This window comes from Zosterops lateralis (genome assembly GCF_965231275.1).
Source record: "Zosterops lateralis genome assembly, chromosome: 2".
NCBI lineage: Eukaryota > Metazoa > Chordata > Aves > Passeriformes > Zosteropidae > Zosterops > Zosterops lateralis.
In genome coordinates this window covers 65,052,364-65,073,797 of record NC_139763.1, presented here as the reverse complement: position 1 = coordinate 65,073,797, position 21,434 = coordinate 65,052,364, and the positions used below count along the sequence as shown (strand labels likewise).

Sequence of the window (21,434 nt, the reverse complement as noted above, 5' to 3'; positions counted from 1 at the left end):
TGGACTTTCCAAAGCAACTGCAGCTGTGCCTGCAGTGAAAACCAGATCCTGCAGCCTAAGAAGTCATTGTTCTCAGTCCACAAACATAATTTGAAGTGATCCTCACAAGCCCAACTAAACCAAGACTATTTACTCTTAAATCCTCACTGAAAGCAATTCTGTGGCCATTCTTACATAACTGCTGCTTCAGGCTTCTCAAAGCACAAGCTTCTGATGAGGACTTACTTTCATGCTGAAATTCTATTATCTCTGTAAGTGCTGAAAAAAAAATGGACCTAAGTAGCACCCAAGGACTCCTTTAATGCTCCTCTTCATCAAAAATATATGGGTTAAGCAAAAACTGCCTGCAGTGTGTGAACCTGTGCAAGATTTTCCTCCATATTCACCCCATTCATTTTAGCCCCTCTTGCCAAGTCCAAAGGGTTAAATTAAGCTACTGCCTACTTTCTTCCAATGCTTGGATAAGTGTTCAAGGAATACAAGCCTCCTGTTAGGCACAGCCCACAGTAATGCTGCTAGCAAGGGTTAACACCAAGAGCTGGAATCCCAGCACAGACAATCTCACAATCCAAGCATACAATTGTTCCTCCAGCTTTTTCTTACTACCATCTAGGGAGCAAATGCTCCATCCCCTCCAAGATGGCCAGAGACCGTCTGGAATTGCTGGGGTAGCACCAGACAAGTGGAAAATGGAGACTATTTGGTCACAACAGAAAGTGGAGGAAAAGACTTCTTCACAGTGTACCATCCAGGCTGGAGAAGCCATGACCACCGTTCACAATGCTAACAACAGCCACCAGTGTCTCCAGCAATGAACCCCTTAAGCCTTTGCCTGCAACTTCCCAGTAACTCAGCCATCTCCACTCAACAAGAAATCCTCCTTCTGCTATGCACCCATTGTAGTCGCCTCAGGGGAAGAACTCTCACCCCAAAATTGCACATGGACAATGTTCCCCACAATTATACCTCTGGGCCAGTCTGCTCCATCTTCTTGCTCTTCTCAGGGCAGTATCAACCCCAGCCCCCTGTCGAAGCCAGACAACTTTCCAGGGAGGCATGGCATTAGCAGCACATTACAAGACTTCATTCATAAAGACAGAAATGGAAGAGTGCAGAATGTAACAAATGCTACTTTACCTGGGACAGATGCTAATGCTGAGCACATTAAGTTATCATATAGTACCACCTAACCAGTTACAAGAGGGGGAAAACCAACCACCTTAAGCCCAAATGACTTCAGAGTGGGAATCACTAGCTGCAGCACTGGCTCCACTCTGAACAGCAGACAGCTTTTATCCTTTGTGATTCAAAAGAAATGGGGGCATTTTCATGCTTGAAAGTGACTAATCTGTAAGCAATGCTTGAAAATATAGCAAAGGCCACTACCCAGCAGATTTTTTGGGGATTCCCAAAACTCCCCACAAATAAGTCCTGCCACTTGGGCTCTCATAATTTGCTTTGAGCAGTCCCAGAAGCATCCATACATATGTGCAGCTAGGTCTGATTATTCAAATCCTGTTGCCTAGTATTAACTCTCAAATCTATATTTAAGCACCTAAGTAGGAATTACTACAGCTTTCCAAAGATCCTAAGCATCAAGAGCTCTTGTTAAGAGCTTACCCAAATACTGACCTCCTAATGAATCTGTTTAAACGATAACATTCACCTCGTTCCCACTGCGGTGAAATTCAGTACTTTCATGCACTCCTGAACCTCTTTCAGCAAGAGCCGAGCTTGTGAGTGTCCTGTCTTTCATATCAAAACACAGACTACAGGCAAATACACAAGAGGAGCTATTTCTAAAATCCTGCACTGACTTCAAAGTCCTCGTACCTTGTTTTAGAACAGGCTTGAAAACAGCAGGACTCAGGCTGTGCGCTACAGTTTGGTAAAAATTTGGGAAGAACGGTATTTTTAAAGCAAAACATTTCTGGGCATTGAACCAAAAATTAAAACTATCATAGTACCAAATGGAGATATTTTGATATAATTCTCACTCTCCCCACTCCAAAGCCAGGAAGCCTCTAAAAATTTCTGCAAAACTTGAATCTTGCTGTTCTTACAGTCAGAAAGTCAAAAAGTTGCTTTTCCTTTGCATAGCCTGAGCTTTTCCCTTTGCCAGAAGGGCAAACTCACACCCTGAAGATGAACAGAACATAGCAACAATATTCCAACTCATGGAAAAAGGCCAACTCTTCATTTTTCATTCTCTTTCGTGTATCTCTCACTTTAAACATCAATTTGCATACAAAGCCCGTGTTTTACCCTCAATCTATAACGAATTCTATATTCATCCTCCTTCCTGCTTGAGTTACAAGGAAATGTGAGAAACAGACAGGAGTGTATTTATAGGGCTAATAGTTGCTAACGTGGTTGGGGAGAACAAGGAAGAACACAATATGCAGGGCTGGAAATGCTCTGTAAATTTAAGCAGCAAGATGGGTCATTCAGAATCCTGAATTATGAGTGAGCAGTTCTGGATGAAAATTTAGCAAAAGATAACTGAAGTAAAATACATTGCAATAGTTCAATAGATAAGAAGGACCATACACATTTCATTGGAATAAAGGATTATCTAGAAAATAGGAAGCTGCTTCAGCAGCATCACAGGACTAGATAGAAAATGGCAGTGAACATCACAATCTGTAGGCAACAACTCTCCTTGTCAGGAATGTCCAGTCCTCTTTCTAGCCCTGCAGATGCAGGAGATAAGGTCTCAGCTCCAAGCCATCAAAAAACTACTCACTCTAGTGAAACAGCATTTTATGGATTATTTAACACTCACACCTTTTTTTAAGCAATACTGATGGGAAGTTAGTCAAAAGCTTCAGAATGGATGTATGGATGGCAGGAGAGACTTTAGAATCATAGAATGGCTTGGGTTGGAGGAGACCTTAGAGATTATCTAGTTCCATCCAATGCCTCTTCCATGGGCAGGGACATCTTTCACCAGAACAGGCTGCTCCAAACCCCACCCAGTCTAGGCCTTGAACACTTCCAGGGATGGGGCATCCACAGCCTCTCTGGGAAACCTGTGCCAGAGCCTCACCACTCTCAAGGCAAAGAATTTCTTCCTAACATCTAATGTCAACCATCCCTCCTACAGTTTAAAGCCATTGTTGGTGGTACCAGTCCCAACAGCAAACCTTAGGGAACATCACTCCCCTTGTAATTTTCTGTAACTCACCAGTGTTATGCTGTGCACGTATCTCAGGAATATAACAGCCTTTCACTGAGCACATGAACCAAAAAGCATACCATTCAAATCACTTTGTCATTACCAAAAACTTTAAAATGAACCAATAAATATAATTAGTGAAGGGGGGGAAGGATTAATACCATCTGAATACCAGTGTGGTTCATGAATTAGCAAAATGAAAGCATTGCAAGTTTTCCAGAACAGGAAAGACAATCCGACCTGTCAAGATACAGTCTAACTGTGAAGGGTAGGAAACGGAATTAGACTCAGGATTTTGTATTGTCGACAGACTAGTTTCAAATTTAAAAGACAGTAGTTCCAATAAACTAAACTTTAAATGCTCATTCTACAAAAGCAATACTCTTCAGTTCCTTCTTTTGCTGTCAAAAGTATCTACACACACACAGACACAGGTGTAAGAAAAGATGACCTTTCAGTTTATTGTTTCAAATACAACTTTCAGGCCACGTGATCACTATGCACTGACAGAATTTCCATCCACAAGAAATCATCCCCCTTGACAACAATTCTTCATTTCAAGGGTAAATACTTTCCCAAATCTCAGATCTCTTGAAGAAGTTCCTTCTTTTCCTCAAAATAATTCTGAAACCACTCAATATGTTCAACCTTCTGCTTGACACTGAGGTATGGGTTTTTTGAAAGCCCACAGATGACTAGTTCCATGAAGTGGCGGATAGGTCCTTCCTTGGGAAAGCTTTCAAGGTGTTTGTCCAGAAAAATATGTTCATGAAATTCAGCATCATCCTCCATCCCTAACAGAAAGACAAAGCAAAAAAAGACAAAGTTGTTATCATAGTATAATGGCAAGTTTAACAAAGTAAAAAATAATATAGTTTGAAAATAATCTTAAATTAGTAAAATTAATGGCTCTGCTCACATTTCTAAGAATATGTAATATTTAAATCTACTTTCTGGCTTGAAATCTTGATAAAAGCCTGATGCTGGGGTGCAAGTAGGAGGAATAATTATAACCATAAATCAATCTTCTTGTTGAAATTCAGTTTGTTCAAACCTTGAAAATTTTGATTCATCATTGGTACCACCTTTTAGATTGCAGGCACTTTCTTCATAAATTTTTAAAGAGAACACTGCCTAAATTCTGCAGAGGATTAAAGAATACAAACTAGTCTTGCACAAAAAAGGCAACCTCATAAAGTATCAAGTGCTGAACAGCAAACAAACAGGTGTCCATTCCAAGTCATGCTTTTAACATCCTACTGCTATCAAATGGGCACAGAAATTTGTTTTTCTGACATTTTCTGAATCTGTGAGTGCATGACGATGTAAAAGTATTATGTATCTCACCAGCTGCTTTTAAATCACGGCCATCACCAAAGATGATGTATTCAAAAGCTTCCAAAGGACATAGGACAAGGGATTATTGGAGATAGGGTAAACTTTTGTTCCTTGTGCTGTGGGTGTTTTTGCTGTTGTTCATACTATGATGGCAGAGATAAAGACTCAGAACACAAATTCCTACAAACAGAAAAAAGGCTACTTTTGCCATTCCTGATTCTAGAGGAGAAAAAAAAAAAAGGCAATCTGGAGTTTGTAATGAAAGATTTTTCTTCAGTTAGATATACATAAAAATTTTTATTTGATCCCGATTTGCTTGCACCCTTACATAAAATCTGTTATTAGAGAAAAAAATTGCACCACTTCGAGATGACAAAAATGAGAAGCTTATACCATACACGAGTATGGTATAAATGTTTTTCTAAGCTAGCTAGTTATGTTTTTCTATATTATTTGATAAAATTAAATTAGGAGTACTAAAACTGAGGTAATTAAGCCATATAAGTTCTAGGCTTCCCTCTTAGGTAGAGCTTTTACAGTTTCAGAAGAAATGATGCACATCTCTGGGATGGAGAAGTCACTCAAACTGTGTTTGTTAAGTTTGCATTTTTTCCTGCTTTGAACTTAAGCTACTGCAGTATCTGAAGGAGCTGAGAAATACCTATATTTTTCCTAGAAATCAGTGAGTGCATCAACCACAGTTGCACACCACATTTATCCCACTGTTCTTGAAAAAAGGAAGCACATTTCCTTTTTCAGATGCACCCTCCTTGCTCCTTTATGTTGCAAGTTCAAATAAAATAAAAAAAAAACAGGTAATGTCAGCTTCAGAAAATGTGGGTTCTTGGAAAACTATGTCCACGGACAGAAGCAGTGGTGATCCTTTCACTATGCCACCCATGCTGGCTTTCCCACACCAAGAGGAGGTAGTATCTTACTGTACCTGGATGCTACTGGTTGATTTTTCCAATTAACAACCTTTCCAGACTTCCATACTTTTGGTGGTCTCAAAAATCCAAGAGAACTAAACTAAACAAATTCACTATTGAAAGAATCCAAATAATGCTGATAGTAAAATTTGGCCTTCTGGATGCTCTTCTTCTGGGGACAGATACAGGGTATCTGGAGAGATTGTGTCTAATAAATAATTTCACCAATTTTCATCTTTAACCCAAAATAAGCAATTTAGAGTCTCACAAAGATGCAGGTCAGAAAGAAGTATTACATTACGTATTCTCCTCTCTTGTTTGTCAAAGACTACACGGTTTGGGGATGAAGTGTTAAGGCCAAATATTTCAGTTAGACCACGTATTTCAGTCCTCAAAAAAGTAAAGTGTGCATCACAGAAAAGACGACCACAACTGTCCAAAGCATCACAGGCTGAAGCCTCTGGTGGGAACAGATGAGATGAGATGACTCCTCTCACTCCCAGCAAGTCCTGACTCCTGCTGCAAGCCTGTCCCTCATCCACTCTTGCATAGTTCTCAAGAAATGTAATTTGAAAGCACATGCATGGCAGAAGGCTAAAGTAGAGAATCAAAACAACAAGACACCTACTCTCATATTCTATTTCCAACCCCCCACATGCTACAAAACAGAAAGTCTAGGAAATTTCTCCAGCTAAAACACTGATCCTTCCAAGACATGACCACCCTTGTCTTAAATATGTCAATCCAAACACAGATGTTCATCCCTTATAACGAGTGTTGATGACATGCTATAAAGATGACTGAGTATTCAGATGTAGTGAAAAAATGTGCCTGTCCATGGCAGAGGGTTTGGACTAAATGATCTTTAAAGGTCCCTTTCAACACAAAGTATTCTGTCCTTTTAGGATTTTTAGAATTACATCAATTGTGCTCTTCAGTAGGTCCCTAGAACAGACCCAGATTTGGTAAAGAAACCCCAACACAATGGTTGTGTAACTCTGCAAGATGATCCTTGGCAAGATGATCCAATACTTCTCTGCTGGGAACAGCAGCCCAGCTAACCAGCAACTAGAACAGGGCTTGGTGAACTTTTGCCTGCAGAAGCCATCAGAGGCACCTGAGAAATAAATTTTCTTAGACCTTCCTATCACTTGTGCAGTAACAATCTCTGGCCCCCCAAAAGCATTTGCTCCTTGGAATGAGGTGCCTAAGGCAAATTTGCAACTATAATCTGCTCTGTCCTTTTTAGCTTTTTAAGTCATTATGGCATAAATACACAGAAATAATAAATGAGGCACAAATAAATGTCTTTCCCAACTTTTTGCCATGGCAATCATGAAGCAGCATTAAAGCTACCTAGAATCAGGAGAGGCAAGCAGAAAGAAGGAGTGAGAACAGTGTTATGCAAGCTATTCTAATGGTTTGCTAAACTGGTAAAAATTAATCAGAGGCTGGAGAGATGGAGAGGAAAAAAAAGGTAATTTTCTGCCTAACAGTGACTTCAACTGCATTGGACAAGGGAAAGGGCATGCAGGTAAGAGCAAACAACAGGGCAGTAAGGTGTGTGGGGGGAGGACTGCTGCTGGCCACTGTAGCAAGCCAGTATGTCTAGCCACATCTTCAGATGTTCTCACCAAAATCATTTCAAAAATCATGACCTCGCCCTGGTGCCACAAAGCACAGCACAGTGCCTTGGTGAAGCACTCTAACGAGAACACCAGAGATGCTCTGGAGCCAAGAAAAAGAGTTATAAGAGGTTGTCTCTCTTTTTTTTGTATTTGGTTTAAAACTTTAAAGGCTTTCATAATGCTAGAAGTTGAGTATATGTGCTTCCTCAACAGAAAATTTAATTGCACTTACATTTTTAAAGCCACATGTTTTTGGCATAGAAAAATAATCACACATTTCTGGATACAGAACAAGCTGAAGTAATCTCCTCTTATTGAGGGAAATTGCTGTTATAAAACTGCAAAATTAACAGCAGAAAGGGGCATCGTTCTTTTGCAGAAAAACTGAACTCACAGCATGTTGATATATTTGGAGTGAGGTTCTCCAGCTTTTAACTGTGCTTTGAGACACCTGAGGTGACCAACAGCCTGTGGCTGGCAGTGTGATAGGACGGAACTTATTGACTTGGTATTTCAACCTGAGAGGTGACAGGTTTTGGAAGGCTCCACTGGAATTTTCCACATGACTAGTCTTTGTGGACAAATCAATAAAGATTCTTGTTGTAACTATATGTAAAGACTCTTTGTCCGCTGCCCGCCCCATCCCAGACAGCGCGGTTCCAGCCGCACGGCTGCAACAGGGAAACCATGGCCCGCCAAAGACACTTTGTCAACTGACGGCCCCAGACAGCAGGGTTCCAGCCACATTACAACAACACAAAAACCATTGGCCACCGTGGTTTTGAGCTTGCAAAAACATGACTAGGGTATACTTGGATTTTTACATGATGGAACAGATCAATTCTGGGAGCAGTGATTAAATTCTGTGAAGAAACTGCCAAATAAGATGAGAATAAACATTAAGAAACAATGAAGCACATTATTCAATTTGCAACTCAGTACAAGACAGATTTTCAAAGACTCCCAGCTTCAGATACTAACCTGTTTTGCTCTCAGTGACTGAATCATTACACAGCAGTTCTGTTTGATGTCTTTAAAGTCTTTTAAAAAAACCCAAAACCCACAGCTAAGCTCTCCCTGAAGTTATGAAGTCCCCTTTCCTATACTGCATACTTTGTGTAGTAGCTCTTCACTTCCTTAACATTCACTCTCTCTGCTGGCATAACTTCACACGGAGCTTTTTTTTTTTTTTTTATGGTAATAAAAGAAAATCCTGTGCACAAAGATGCCTAATTAACATAGATGCCCAGGGTGCGTGAATATTGTGACTGTTTATTCTTATGAAACAGACAGAACAAAGGGAGCAAACAACTGTTTAACACTTGGCCTGCCCAGATACAGAACTGGCAGATAGCTGGTTGGAATCTGGTGAGACACTTGGTCCAAAAGCCACACCAAAGAACAGAATCAGCATTATAAAACATGCACAGCAACTTCTAAGATTCCTCAGTTTCTGCTAGGAGCTTAATTTAAAGAAGTTGCAGAGTAAAAGGTATTATGTAAGAGACTTGAACAGCCTTTTGGTGTTAAACACATCATGGGGAGAGAGAGGGAGTCCTCTCCTTCTGGCAGCAGCCAGTCCTCAGATCAGCCAAACCACCCGTAAGACTTTACCTGAAGAGTGCCAGAATGAGTTCACCTGAAGCATCTCTGATCTGGGACAGTTGGGAAGTTATATTTGTTTACTATCAAAAGCATGACTCACAGCTGAAACACGATGTTAAAACAGTCAAAGGTCAAACATGCTCTAATTTTCAGAAAAGATAAAGTGAGACAGAAAATAAAAGCTCACTGTGCACATACCAACTTCATTGTCAATTGGGAACTCCCACAGTATTCCTTCTTTTGTCCACTGGATCATCTCCTCAAAACCATTTCGGGGAGGCTGTGCAGTTACTGCTGCAACTTCCTTTGCAAACTCCAGATCCCAAATTGTTGGTGAAGATACTAAAAAAGAAATTTTGTAAAGATCTGTCAGCAACCAAAGACTTCTCACTAGCTAAGACAAAGTCCTTTAACCTCAATCTTTACAGAGACTAATACTTTCAGCTGTGCACATTTTTCTACCTTAGATACAGCATCACCTTCCTCAAATGAGAATTCTCTGTTGACATGAAAGTTCATTAAGTTCTCAAATGTCTGATGAAAAGCTATTCGGAATTCCTAGGAGAATATTTATTTTTATGTCTTTCACATAAAGCAGCAATTTAATTTTTCCATAATCTTTCTTCAGTTTTGTCTTTCAAAATATGTGGATACAACAAATTCTGAACTTGACTGGTGCACTGTGCTAAAGGAACCTTACTTCTACAGGAGTTTTTAGGTTCTTCACAACTACGTTCTCCTTCAGGGAAACAACTCAAATCTACAAGGGATGGCAATTCCTTCCCCAGTGCTCTCAAGTGTCCCAGTTTTGGTCTCTTGGGCTGAGAAACCATGATTTCTGACTCTTTCCACAAAGCTAAACAGTTCCTTTAGGGATGTATCTTTCCTGATGCTTTTTTTTTTTTTTCTTTTTTAAAATCAAAGTGCGCTCATATTGCAGCAGATACTGTTCTTAAGGAGTTCCTGTCCCTCCACCCAGGAGAACTGGTCACGAGCCCAGACTGAACCGCTTCGCTGAACTGAAGGGAACAAGTTGTTACCACAGGACAGGGAGGGACCTCTGGGAGTGCCCTGGGCTGCTGTCGAATGCTGGCCTAAGCTGCATTCCCCTTTGTTTTCCTGCCTCCCTCTGCTATCAATTCATCCTAAGAACACAGATCTTCATCTGAATTCAAATGTTACAGTCCACTTGGAGTGGATCATAGCCAATAACCTATTATTCTACTACTCCTGAGTATAAGTTCTTGAGACCAAGATATAATTTTGTCTTTGGCTCAGTGGCTTACAACTCAACTGAATTAAAAAAAAAGAATAATTTCCTCCTGCCTTCTTTAAGGCAAGACACAATGAAAGGGCAAACAGTATTTCTACATACAGAAGAGTGTTTTCGGGGTTTTTTTTTTTGGGTTAAATCAGAAAATAATTATTCAAATTATTCCTTTAGAGGAAATTTCCAGAACTATATTACCAGGGTGACTACTTTGATTTGAGGGCTGGAGGCAGGAATAAAATACAGCTATAAGACAACATGAGAAACCATACCAGAATGAAATTATTGTCCACATCATAAAGAAACTAATAAATCCTCTAATAGAGGAAAGCAGAACCTCATTTGTCAAGCTTGCAGTAGAGCTGATAAAGATTATAATTTCCCTTCATGAAACAGAAAATAATACTGACATTTTACATTAACAGTTATGGAAGAGTATTTCCAGGATGGCAATTGCCTTCCCAGTTAACATTCAAGTTTTCAAAGTCAATACTCAATTCTTAAAACAAAACTTGCTTTTCTGTTACATATAAACAAAATTTAACCCATTATCTCCTTTAATATGAACCAAGACACTGAAAACCAGTGAATCAAGGTATCAAGTATCACACTGGTATTTCCCGAGATTAACGCCCAAAAAATGGTTTGTCATCAGGCTTAGTCAGTAAGGCAAGTGATCAGCTTCCTGGTCTAGAATATGCTCTAGATTTCCTCAAGGCTACCTGGAATCAAACAAGGAAATACCACACAAAAAGCTGAAAGAAGCTAATTTCTTAACATCTAATTACAAATACAATGAAGTCCACTTGCTCTCTTGAACAATTTGTACACATTCCAATTTTGTGTTTAAAAACAAAAGTGCATCTCAGCTTTTACCTGGGGTGACTGCTATAAGCCCTTGTGTCTGCGTTCTGTTCATGCAAAAAAGAAATCCTATATTCTCACCATTTTACCTGAGTAAATCTGATTCAACTCAAAATCCATTCTCTTGAACACTGCTTTTGTTAAGACAGCTATAAACAAACACTACATCATTCATTATGGTTTTTACACATAAAATGGACTGATTTTAAGCACATTGGCAGTCTTAAAAACAACAACAAACCGAATCCCATTCTAATCAACAACTTTCATAGAGGTGGCTGTATTCAGAAAGTTCACAGCTGCTTGAAAATATGCAAATGGCGCTATTTGACATTTTACTAAAAAAATTAAGTAATCAAATCGATATCTCCCTGCAGTTTCAAGTGTAAAAAAAAAAGAAAAAAAAAACTACTCAGCTAGAATCTGGCAAAAACTTACAGTTCTACTTTTGAAACAGAAACAAATACTCATAATTTTATAAGATTTTAGAGAGGAGTACTATTTCTTCTGCTGCTGCTAGCTTTACATAAAGTTCTAAGTCACTACACTGGGATAAAGTCTGTCTTTGAAAAGGGCCTCACAATAGCTGAGGGAAAACAGCATATTAAAGATCAATGCTAACAATGCAGTCTCACTGTTTACAAAGAAAAGTGAGGGGCAGAGTTCTTTACATGACTTGGCCACATTCTCTTGGCCAAACCCAGCCTGTACTAAAGCCAAGTCTTAATGAGTGACAGGGATCCCTGTTAGGCAGCATTAAGACTGTTCCCACAGAGCTGTGCCATTCAGTGACTATGAAGGTGGGTCACACCTGTTTTGACTTTAGTTTTGGTATCCTTCATCTCACATGAGTTTTGGCATGTATATTTAGTGGATAAGGAATTGGTTGAGTGGTCACATCCAGATGGTCCAGGGCTCATGGACCATTTCAAGGCTCTGTCCAGACTATGCATTCAATGGTCAAGAGCTCAATGTCTGGACAGAGATCAGTGACAAAGCAGAGCTGCTCAGGAATCCATTTTAGACCAATATTGTTCAGCGTCTTCATCAACACCACAGACAGCGGGGCTGAGTGCACCCTCAGCACATTTGCAGGTGACACCAAGCTGAGTGGTGCAATGACACATGTGAAGGTCAGGATGCCATCCAGAGGGACCTGGACAAACTCAAGGAAGTGGCCTCATGGGAACCTCACGAGGTTCAACAAGGCCAAGTGCAAGGTGCTGCACCTGGCTTGGGGCAACCTCCAGTATCTACACAGGCTGGGGGATGAATGGACAGAAGGATTCAGGGATACTGGTGGATAAAAAGCTGGACATGAGCCAGCAATGTGCATTCACAGCCCAGAAAGCCAACTAGAATCATAAAATGAAGCTTGACCTACAGGCTGAGAGAGGAGATTCTTTCCTTCTGCCCTCATGAGACCCCACCTGGAATGCTGCAAACAGCTCTGGGGTCCTCAGCACAGGAGGGACATGGACCTCTTGGAGCATGTCCAGAGGAAGGCCATGAAGATGATAAGAGGGAGCATCGCCCCTAAGAGAGAGCTGGGGTTGTTCCTCGTGGAGAACAGAAGGCTCCAGGCTGACTTTATTCAATCTTTACAACACTTAAGGAGAGCTTGTAAGAAAGATGAAGACAGAATTTTTTGTAAGGCCCACTGCAAGAGGACAAGTGGTTTCAAAACAGAAGAGGGCAGATTCAGACTAGACAAAAGGAATAATTTTTTTTCAAATGAGGGTAGCAACATACTGGAACAGGTTGCCCAGAGGAGTGGTAGATGCCCCATCTCTGTAAACATTCAAGGTCAGGTTGGGTGGGGCTCTGAGCAACCTGATGATCTAGTGGAAGAGGTAGCTGTTCACTGTAGGGGGAGGTTGGAACCAGATTACCTCTAAAGATCCCTTCCAACCCAAACTTTCTATGATTCTAAATATATATGAAGAACTTCACAATAGGTGACGAAAGGTGTTGTTTGTCAGCTGCCAAGGGGATCTTTCCAGGTCCATCTGGAACACCAGCCAAGTAGTCTTGGGTTCCTACTACCCTGCTTATGCTTAGCCACCAGCAGAGCATGCTTATTTCCTTGGGCTCACAGCCTCACGTTTCCTTGCAACTTGACCAAATAAGCTGGAGCCAACACACCCATCCTCCAGACTGGCTTTACACTCACAGCAATAAGACTGACCTTTGTCACCAAAAGGCAGTTATACCCTTCACGTTCACTAACAGAGTGCCCTGATTAGCACAGAAAACATTTCATTACACTACAAGGAAGGTTCACTCAGTAAAAATCAGAGCTACATCAAAGCAGTCATTTCTTTTATCAGGCTGAATGCAGAAAGTGAGCAGGTCATGTCTCCTCACAAAAACAAATCTCTTGATATTCTAAAAATGCAGAACTTAGCCTCACTGCATTTTTCATTACTGAATTTCCACTAACCTGTTTTCAGTGCGTGCTCTGGTTCTGTAGAAGCCTTAGTGAATATATTAAGCCTCTTTCCTACTTTGAGACTTCTATAAACAAAAAAAGAAAACCGATATTTAGTATTTCACAACACCTTACAACATTGCCAGATAACAAATTAAAAAGCACAAAATATTTTCATGAACTAACAGATCTCTGGAGACAAAAAAAAAAAAAATAAAATAGTGACTCTCACTAAATCTTCAGGCTTCTAATCAGAGTGTTTATGGCTTAACTATTTGTCTGCAACAGAGCTTCTCAAAACATTTCCATGTGAAAGAATGAGCATAAATCAAGCACTATATTTGCAGTCAATTTTAAATGGAATATTTAGGAATCTGAACAAAGGTAAACAGTATCAAACCACAGTACTTAAGTGATTTTACAAAGTTGCGACTATCTGAAGACTTGGATTTTTTTCCCTGTAAAAAAAAATATTGCACAACTCAGGAATAGAAAAGGCAACAGCTAAATCAAATAATTCCTGCTTTATGACATAAATAGCCCTTTTGGATGATTACACAGCCATCTTCTCTGCCATACGGCAAAGAGTCAGAGTATATCCATATAATATATTTTCAATAGCATCACTCTGATACTCACTCTCCTGAATATAAGAATATTTCACTCTGACCATCTATTTTCAATCACATTTATTATTACTGTAAGCTTATACTACAAAAAACAACAACAAAAAAAAAAAATTCCAAGAGTTCAACAAGTAATCAAATTCTTATAAATAAAACAAAAAAAAAAAAAAAAAACCAATGTCTTTAGAATCAACTATGTTTTTAATCATATTATCTTCCAGGTTTCCACTGAAATTGTAACAGTTCCTTCATTTTGTTATTACATATCCACTGTTACCCAATCAAGATTTACCCTTTCTGACCTCAAGATTCTACCCTTCTGGATTTACTGGAGATTTCTAATGGCCTCAACTACTTCTGCAAACCTGCTCTTGTCATATTACTTTTCAGTGATGAAACTACCCTGGATCTATTTCAGCACAGAACAATCTAGTTACAGAGCCTTAAAAGAATGTTGATTCAGGATTATATTTTCCTATCTGTGTGTAACTCCCAATGACATTGGCCAAAGATACATGCATGTCTTGGAGGACCATTTATTTTAAAACTACAAGTTTGAATTACTATAAAGCAACATCATTCATTTCATTGCAATGTACTAACTAATGACTTAAATCTATGCATTCTTCTTAACCCATTCTTTCCCTACTATCAGTTGATAAGCAAATCATTAGATTTTTCAGGTATGCAGGGGAGACTTAGGCCTGAAACCGGAGACAGTTTACTCATTACGTGGATTTTAAAATCTATTTTAACGTGCTGTTTCTAAAGTTCTATACCAAGCACAGTTTTACCACACACAGAATACTGTACACCTACTCACCCATGAATTCATGCTTTTCTTTTTCTTTGTTACCCAAATTCTGTCTTCACCATGATCTATCTAAACACAAATGATTCCCTCAACTTTCAGGCCCTACCTCCCAAAAACAGGGATTAATTTGCAAAGTAAACTAATTACAAGAGAAGTTAATCTTACTAAAAACTGCTAAAGAATTCATTCATTGAGAAGGAATGCAACCATGAGCTGTCATGGGAAAATCCAAAGACTATAGGCAAGAAAAGCACAGCTTACAGGAGTAAACCAAAAATGTAACAGCATTCCTTAATTCACTAAAAATAGAGTGGCCACATAATACAGCAGCAAAATAAACTTAAGGAATACCCTGAAATCACATGTAAATTATAAAGTTAATTTCACAGACAATTATAACATCACAGATAATAAAGAAATTGATTACAGAATGAGGTGATAATAAACAAACAAACAAACTTTAATATCTCTTTGAAATCCCAACAGAATGGATGAAACTTTTCTAAACACAGAATATTATCAAGTCTTGTAGAGGAGGAAAGCAAGTTTTCAAAACCTCCATTTCCAAAGAAGTTAAGAAAGTGACATAAAATTATATTATGCAGAAGTGAAAATAATTTAAACTAGTTAAAACAAGCACAATTACATTTCAGCACCAAGTATGTTTAATTATCCAAAATGCAATATTAAAAAATGCACATTATTGTTAGCTGGTCGCCATTTATGACCTTGTTCTCACAATTTATTTCAATACTAACAGTACTTTTCTTGAAAAATATTTAAATAATTGCTTTAAGCTCTGAAGTACTACAATATTAATATGTACAAGTAAATTTAAAATATTATCCACTAGTAACTGCATGCTCCTTGTATTGGAAGTGAACACAGCAAAAATACCTTCTGGAGTCCATAGACTGAGCCGATGATCTTTCACGCCTTATTCTTTGACCATCCTCATCCAACTGCAAGGAAATGCGCCCGGATATCCTCACACCCCTCTGGGCTGGGGACTGCCTCTTAATTGTCATTTCTGAAATAACGTTGCTGAAATGAAAAACATGAAACATAAAAACTCAACAGATTGACAAAGCAAGGAAGCTTGTCATATGTATTAACTAGAAACTATTCTCAATTGGTTTCATAAGCTTCTATGAGACAGAATTATGCATTCCTCAGAAAATACACCCGTCTTTAACCCACCAAACATTCAAGGCTGTTGTTTTAAACCATTTGTTACATTCTGCATATGAAAAGTGCTACTTCAGCCTATAAAATCTACAATTAATGCTTTAAATTACTTAGTTTTCAACTAAAAAAAGCCATATATCTGTACACCAATATTCACAGATTGACTAGGCATATTTTGCTTAAGCAACTGGGCAATTTCTCTGGATATAAGGAGTAGGTTGAAATAGGGAGGTAAAAATCACCATTTTTTTGGACAGGAACCAACAGTGCCTAAGGACAAAGCTGTGCTGCTGCAGACCAAAAGGAAGTTTGCCTTCACACATCAGCTGACATGGGCCAATCATGCCACCCTAATAAGTAGGTCACCTTTCCTGATCCACTGCAATCTGTTGCATTGCATAATCATATTACAGCATTAACAGACCACATCTTCCTTCATCGTTCTGAAGTGAAAATCATACATGAAGAGCAAATGCTCTGATCTCCTCCAGCACCGTGAGCAGCTCATTCTGATCACAAAGGGCAAATCACAGCCCCTTTCTGGCCCTGCCCCTGAGCTCCCTTCACTGGCAACTCCAGTGGCTGGGAAAGGCCAGGCTGCGAACTCTTCCTCACAGCCTCCTCTCCACCCAACCACTTCCAGTCACACACAGTCATCCCAAATTGCAGAGTTCAAGTTTTAAGACATAAATATGGTCTCAAAAAATAAAAAATAGGCCAAGTCACAAATATTGCATTATCCATTTTATGAAAATCTGAATGAAATTCAAACTATGCCTTTGGCAGCTTAAGTCAAAAGAGATTTTAACTGACAAGAAAGAAATACTTCTGGAAAATTGTAAAAGCTAATTGCCACAGAAACACAGCATGATTTCTCTTCAGTCTTAGATGTGGTTTCAAATGGCAGAACAAGAATAGCACAGCTCTTCCAGTACCTACTCTGAAATAAAGGCATCTGAAAACAAGTTTGAAATAATTCAATTTTAAATAAAAAGCAATCTCAGATTAGCTGCATATCTCACATTAGAAATTACTCTGTGAAGTGGCTACCGGCATTAGTGAGCTGGTGCTGAGCCAGAGGCTTGACACACTTATGAGGGTCAAAGGGACATAATTCCTAAGGTCAGCCACACATAGCCCAGCCCAACAGCTTGACTCAGCTGTGACCTAAAAGACTGGTATGATCCCGTGCTTCAGGGGACTTAGGATTGCTCAGAGAAGCTCCCTTCCCTGACTTACTTGCGGTTTTGCTCTGTAGATGTGGAAAGACTACATTACTGAGCTATCAGAGCACACAGTCAGTGGTATCAGTGCCTTGCTAGGAAATCCTAATGTCACCCCACCATTGGTATATGAACATTTCTGGCAGCAACATTCATCACTCCATCAAGAAAAGTGCACCTGTACTAACAAAAGTAGAACTACAAAGACTTTTTTAACGCCTTTTGAAACAAAACAAAACAAAAAAATTGGTTTAAAAAGTCACACTCCAACCTCAGTGTACCCACAGTAGTTAGATATTATATATTACCTCATGTTCCAACACAACATTAAAAACCAAAGTTACTACATACACCTTCAGAGATAGGAAGTGGTAGGACTTTTGTAACAACCACAGACTCTCTCTTTACTGATTATCAGCCAATAATTATAGTATTTAAAACAGAGACCCAAGGAGCTTTGGATTTATTCCTGCCAAAGCTCTGAATTACTTTTCCTGTTCACCCAAAACAGGAGCTGAAATCGTAGGGCAGCAGATTTCATTCTGGTGCAGTGCTGTTGTGATTTCCATTGAGTGAGACTTCAGCTCGCACTGAGGAAAATAAATTCCTGTATCGTTATTATTTTCCCCTCCCAGTGAATGCCCTGTCTCTGTGCTTTCTACATGGTGATGAGATGACTGCATGCAACAGTGACCTCTGGAGGTCTTGCCAAAATCCTGGTAAAAATAAATTGTACAGATCTGGACAATATATAACTCACAATATATTATAAATCAATTGGCAGTATTCAGTTTTTTGTAGTTCAGCACTATGGGGCCCTACTGCTTGTGAAAGTATCTTGCTTTTAAATATTGTAAATAACTGAGGAATACATATTGGCTTTTAAAATGTGTCAGTACATTGAAAGCAAAACCTTTACAGAAAAAAAAAAAGAAAGTTAAATTGCATGTATTCTCTTACTGCCAAATAAAACTCAACATAAAATAATCATGCACGAACAAAAGTGATTGCTTTCTAATATATTAAAAACATCTTCATGCATTGTGTGGATTGAGGTATCATGGAGCATAAATCACACAAAATCAAATCTGACCACTGCTGGGCTTTGTAAAATCAACATTTTTAAACACTAGTCAGAAATCTGAAAGTACTGCATTTATCTCAAAGAACTAAGAGGTCAGTACTAACTCTAAAAGGCTAGTATAACCGAGTTATTTGTCATGAAACTAAGCATAAATTGTTGGTTCTTCTTAAAAATTCACCCATTGATAAAGAGTTTCTGTTACCTAACTCTTAAGGAAGAAAACTAAAACTTTTCAGCAAATGGCGGCAGGAGGAGGAGTGTATTTGCTGGGAGAAACAAGCTAGGTCACAAAGCTGCCTCAGGGAATAGAACTTGCCAACTCAGAGCACAGCAAGCCAGCCATGACATTCTAAAAAGGCTGGTTCTGGTTGAAGAAAATACATTTTTCTAACGATACTGCTTCATCCACAAGCACATTGTAAAATATTGTAACATCACATCTTAACCCACCAATCAAAAATATAGAGGCACCATATAGCTGCAGGTTTTAAATTTCTGAACAACTTAAACTTCTTTCAGGAGAATAAAAACATTTCTGCTTTGACAACGACTTCCTTAGTCACCGTCTTTCTTCCACTGTAGCCAGAGCTGGGTCAGTGCTTGAGGGAAAGTGCCACAGGCAATGAGAGAGAGCCTGTGATGGCAACAGGCAGAGAAACCACATCTAAACAAGAGCACCCAGCAAAGAAGGGACACTGGCACATTCCAGGTTGGGCACTGCATGTGTAGGCACACTCAGTATCTCTGTGGTCCTCCAACATCTTGGGTACCCAAGGAGGTTTGAATTACAACTAATGTGGTCACCCACAGCCCACACCACTATTAACACATCCATGTACTCTGCTCTTCTAAAGAGCCCAGTGACAGAGAGGGAACAAGCTCCCTGGTAATTAACAGTTTAATGAACATATGCTCTATATAAACAGTCCTTACATCTGAAGAAAAGATATTTTGCTTAACTTTGCTATTCACGGAGCATTGTACACCCCAGTCTGTGCAATCATCTAACTCAACCTGTTTGCAAGCATCTGTCTCTTTCTGAAAATAAATTTCCACTCAGGCAGACAACAGCCACAGACACCACTAGCTATGTTTGCAGAACACTGATAATCATTCCAACAGATCCTTTACTGATACCTACAAGTAGAAATACATGTAATCTAAAAGTGATAATAGATGGGTCAAGCTTAGGTTCTCGGCTGGGACAAATCATTTTCACAGAATAAAACTAAGATAAGCAGCCTGCAGTTCGCACTGCAAACAGGCATAAAGAAAGATTTCACACCCATATTTTGGTAAAGATCCATTTTTCTGTTTGGTTCAGCATTTCACCTGGATTTAATGCCTTATTTTCTGAGTAGTTATTTGAATCCTAGCTGAAAAAAAAAATAGAAAAAAAATTTGTCTTTAACCATCATCCAAAAGAGCTGTATGAACAACTGTTTGAGTTTCCAAACAAATGTTTCTCATCTGTTTGAAAGCCACACTGGAAACAGAGTTAAGCCAAGAGATGAGTTTCATGCGTTGACTGGAAAGTTTTGAAAGGAAGGGTGGGGCTATAAACAGAGCTGCTCTAGTTCAGTTCTGCAGAGCTGTCATGAAAATTCACCAGTCCAGACAGAACGTCTGAAATGTCTACAAATCCATCCATTGTGTGAGAATTTTGGAAGCTTGTGGCAAAAAAAACCCCTCCAAACTGAAAGAAAGAGCTGTTATTTTGCTAGCTTGTCCAAGAAAGCAATGATCCTGGGCATGAAAGCCATTCTGTTTCTGCAAAACCACTTTAGAAAGATGATGGCAAAATTTAGAGAGTTTGGTATAACCAGATCAATAATGTTACTAATATTCATTAATCCTAAGGATAAACTGTCCAAAGGTATCTTTTAATGCCACCTTTCCAACACAGAAGGCAGTCACCTTCAGGATGACATTGAAAATCAGAATTTCTAACATAATTGAGAAAAATAATCAGTACACAGACCGTATGTTAATAGTTCTCCCCTTCTTCTGTTTATCTGTGGTTTCTTCATGTTTTCTTAGTTGTGCAAGGAGCTCTGATTCTGTCTGCTTCTTGTCGCGTGGAAGGGAAGATGCAACTGCAGAAGCAGCCTTCACCAGTTCTGGATTTAAAGGCTTGCCTCTGTAAACAGACACACAACAGATACAGAAACAAACAAAAAAAATTAATATATTTAAATAGTCATTTCTGTACTGCCATTTTATATCTTAATAACTCAGAAGCTAGTCAGGTATTTTCCCAAATGGGGGTGGCCAGTGGGACAGGCGGGTTTGCCCTATACAGCCCTAATTATCAAATGCTGAAGGACCCTGACAAGCCCTCGTTCCCCAGCCTGGGGAAATGGCAGCCCCTTGGACATCCAGCTTGGACACCACTGGCAGCACAGGCCTGTGGGTGATAAATAGCATGTAACACACTGTGGACAGGAGCAGCTACAAAGGCTTGGCAATCATGATGCCATTCTTAATTTTTTTTTCTTTTTCCTCAGTTTCGCTCTATTTTATCTGAACAGTATTTCCCCTCTCCTATTAAAATGTGGTGCTAATTAAAATTAGCACCACAGACAGGTGCTAATGCTACCTTTCCACAATCTCTGTAGAAATGCCTTTCCACAATACCTATAGAAAAAGGCAGCATATGGTTGACAGCATACAGCACCTTTTGCCCAGATTCTCCCCTGTGATTTACTCCAGTCTACAACTGTGCACCACAGTCCCTTACAGGATTCTTTTCCACTGCTAGAAATGGTTTATTTTGTCCTAAATTATGAAAAAGAAAGTTGAAGTAAGGATAAAACAGGCTAAAAAAAGTTTGCTTTTACTTTACCGTTCTGTAATTCCCTGAGGCACAGAACCTTCACTGTCTGGGCCTTCCAGCTTGTTCATGGCTTGCTTCTTGTTCTCACTGGCTTTTAATTGTTGGAGTTTCTTCCTGTAGCTCACTTCCACTTTCATACCACCAATAACATCTAACAGCTTCTGCTTTGGTGTTTCTGCTCCATCCTCCTGCCTCTTTGCTGCCCCTTCAGGTGAGCTGTCTTTGGAAGCAGCAGATTTATCCTTCTCTTTGGAAAGCACACTACTGGTGCTGAAGAGCTCCTGTTTGCTGGATGACATACAAAGCCAGGAAACAGAAGTTAAAAACAGAGTTCAAGGCTGAATTTTGAAACCTACCAAAACCCCCAAAACAACAGTTACAACTGCCCAGGCCCAACTGAGTGCAGCCTGAGCATGTTTA

The 21,434-nt window shown here is 39.3% G+C and overlaps 1 protein-coding gene across 1 annotated transcript; it reads right to left on the bottom strand.

Moving 5' to 3' along the window:
* Positions 1-3,615: 3,615 nt before the first annotated feature.
* Positions 3,616-21,287, bottom strand: MRPS31 (mitochondrial ribosomal protein S31). Its single transcript, XM_083854842.1, has 6 exons — positions 21,024-21,287; positions 20,160-20,318; positions 15,581-15,727; positions 13,256-13,329; positions 8,877-9,020; positions 3,616-3,972 (listed from the first exon to the last, which is right to left on the bottom strand). Exons 1-6 carry the CDS (start codon positions 21,149-21,151, stop codon positions 3,761-3,763), a joined length of 864 nt encoding a protein of 287 aa, XP_083710968.1. The 5' UTR covers positions 21,152-21,287; the 3' UTR covers positions 3,616-3,760.
* Between the last annotated feature and the right edge of the window lie 147 nt (positions 21,288-21,434).

What these genes read in the sequence shown, in the direction of transcription:
- MRPS31 (XM_083854842.1), bottom strand. Translation starts at nt 21,151, where the DNA reads ATGAAAGTGGAAGTGAGCTACAGGAAGAAACTCCAACAATTAAAAGCC. An exon ending in AGAGCACGCACTGAAAACAG is followed by an intron (nt 9,021 to 13,255) that starts GTTAGTGGAAAT and finishes TTTCTTTTTTAG; the next exon opens with TATCTTCACCAACAATTTGG. An exon ending in CCCAATTGACAATGAAGTTG is followed by an intron (nt 3,973 to 8,876) that starts GTATGTGCACAG and finishes TCTTTCTGTTAG; the next exon opens with GGATGGAGGATGATGCTGAA.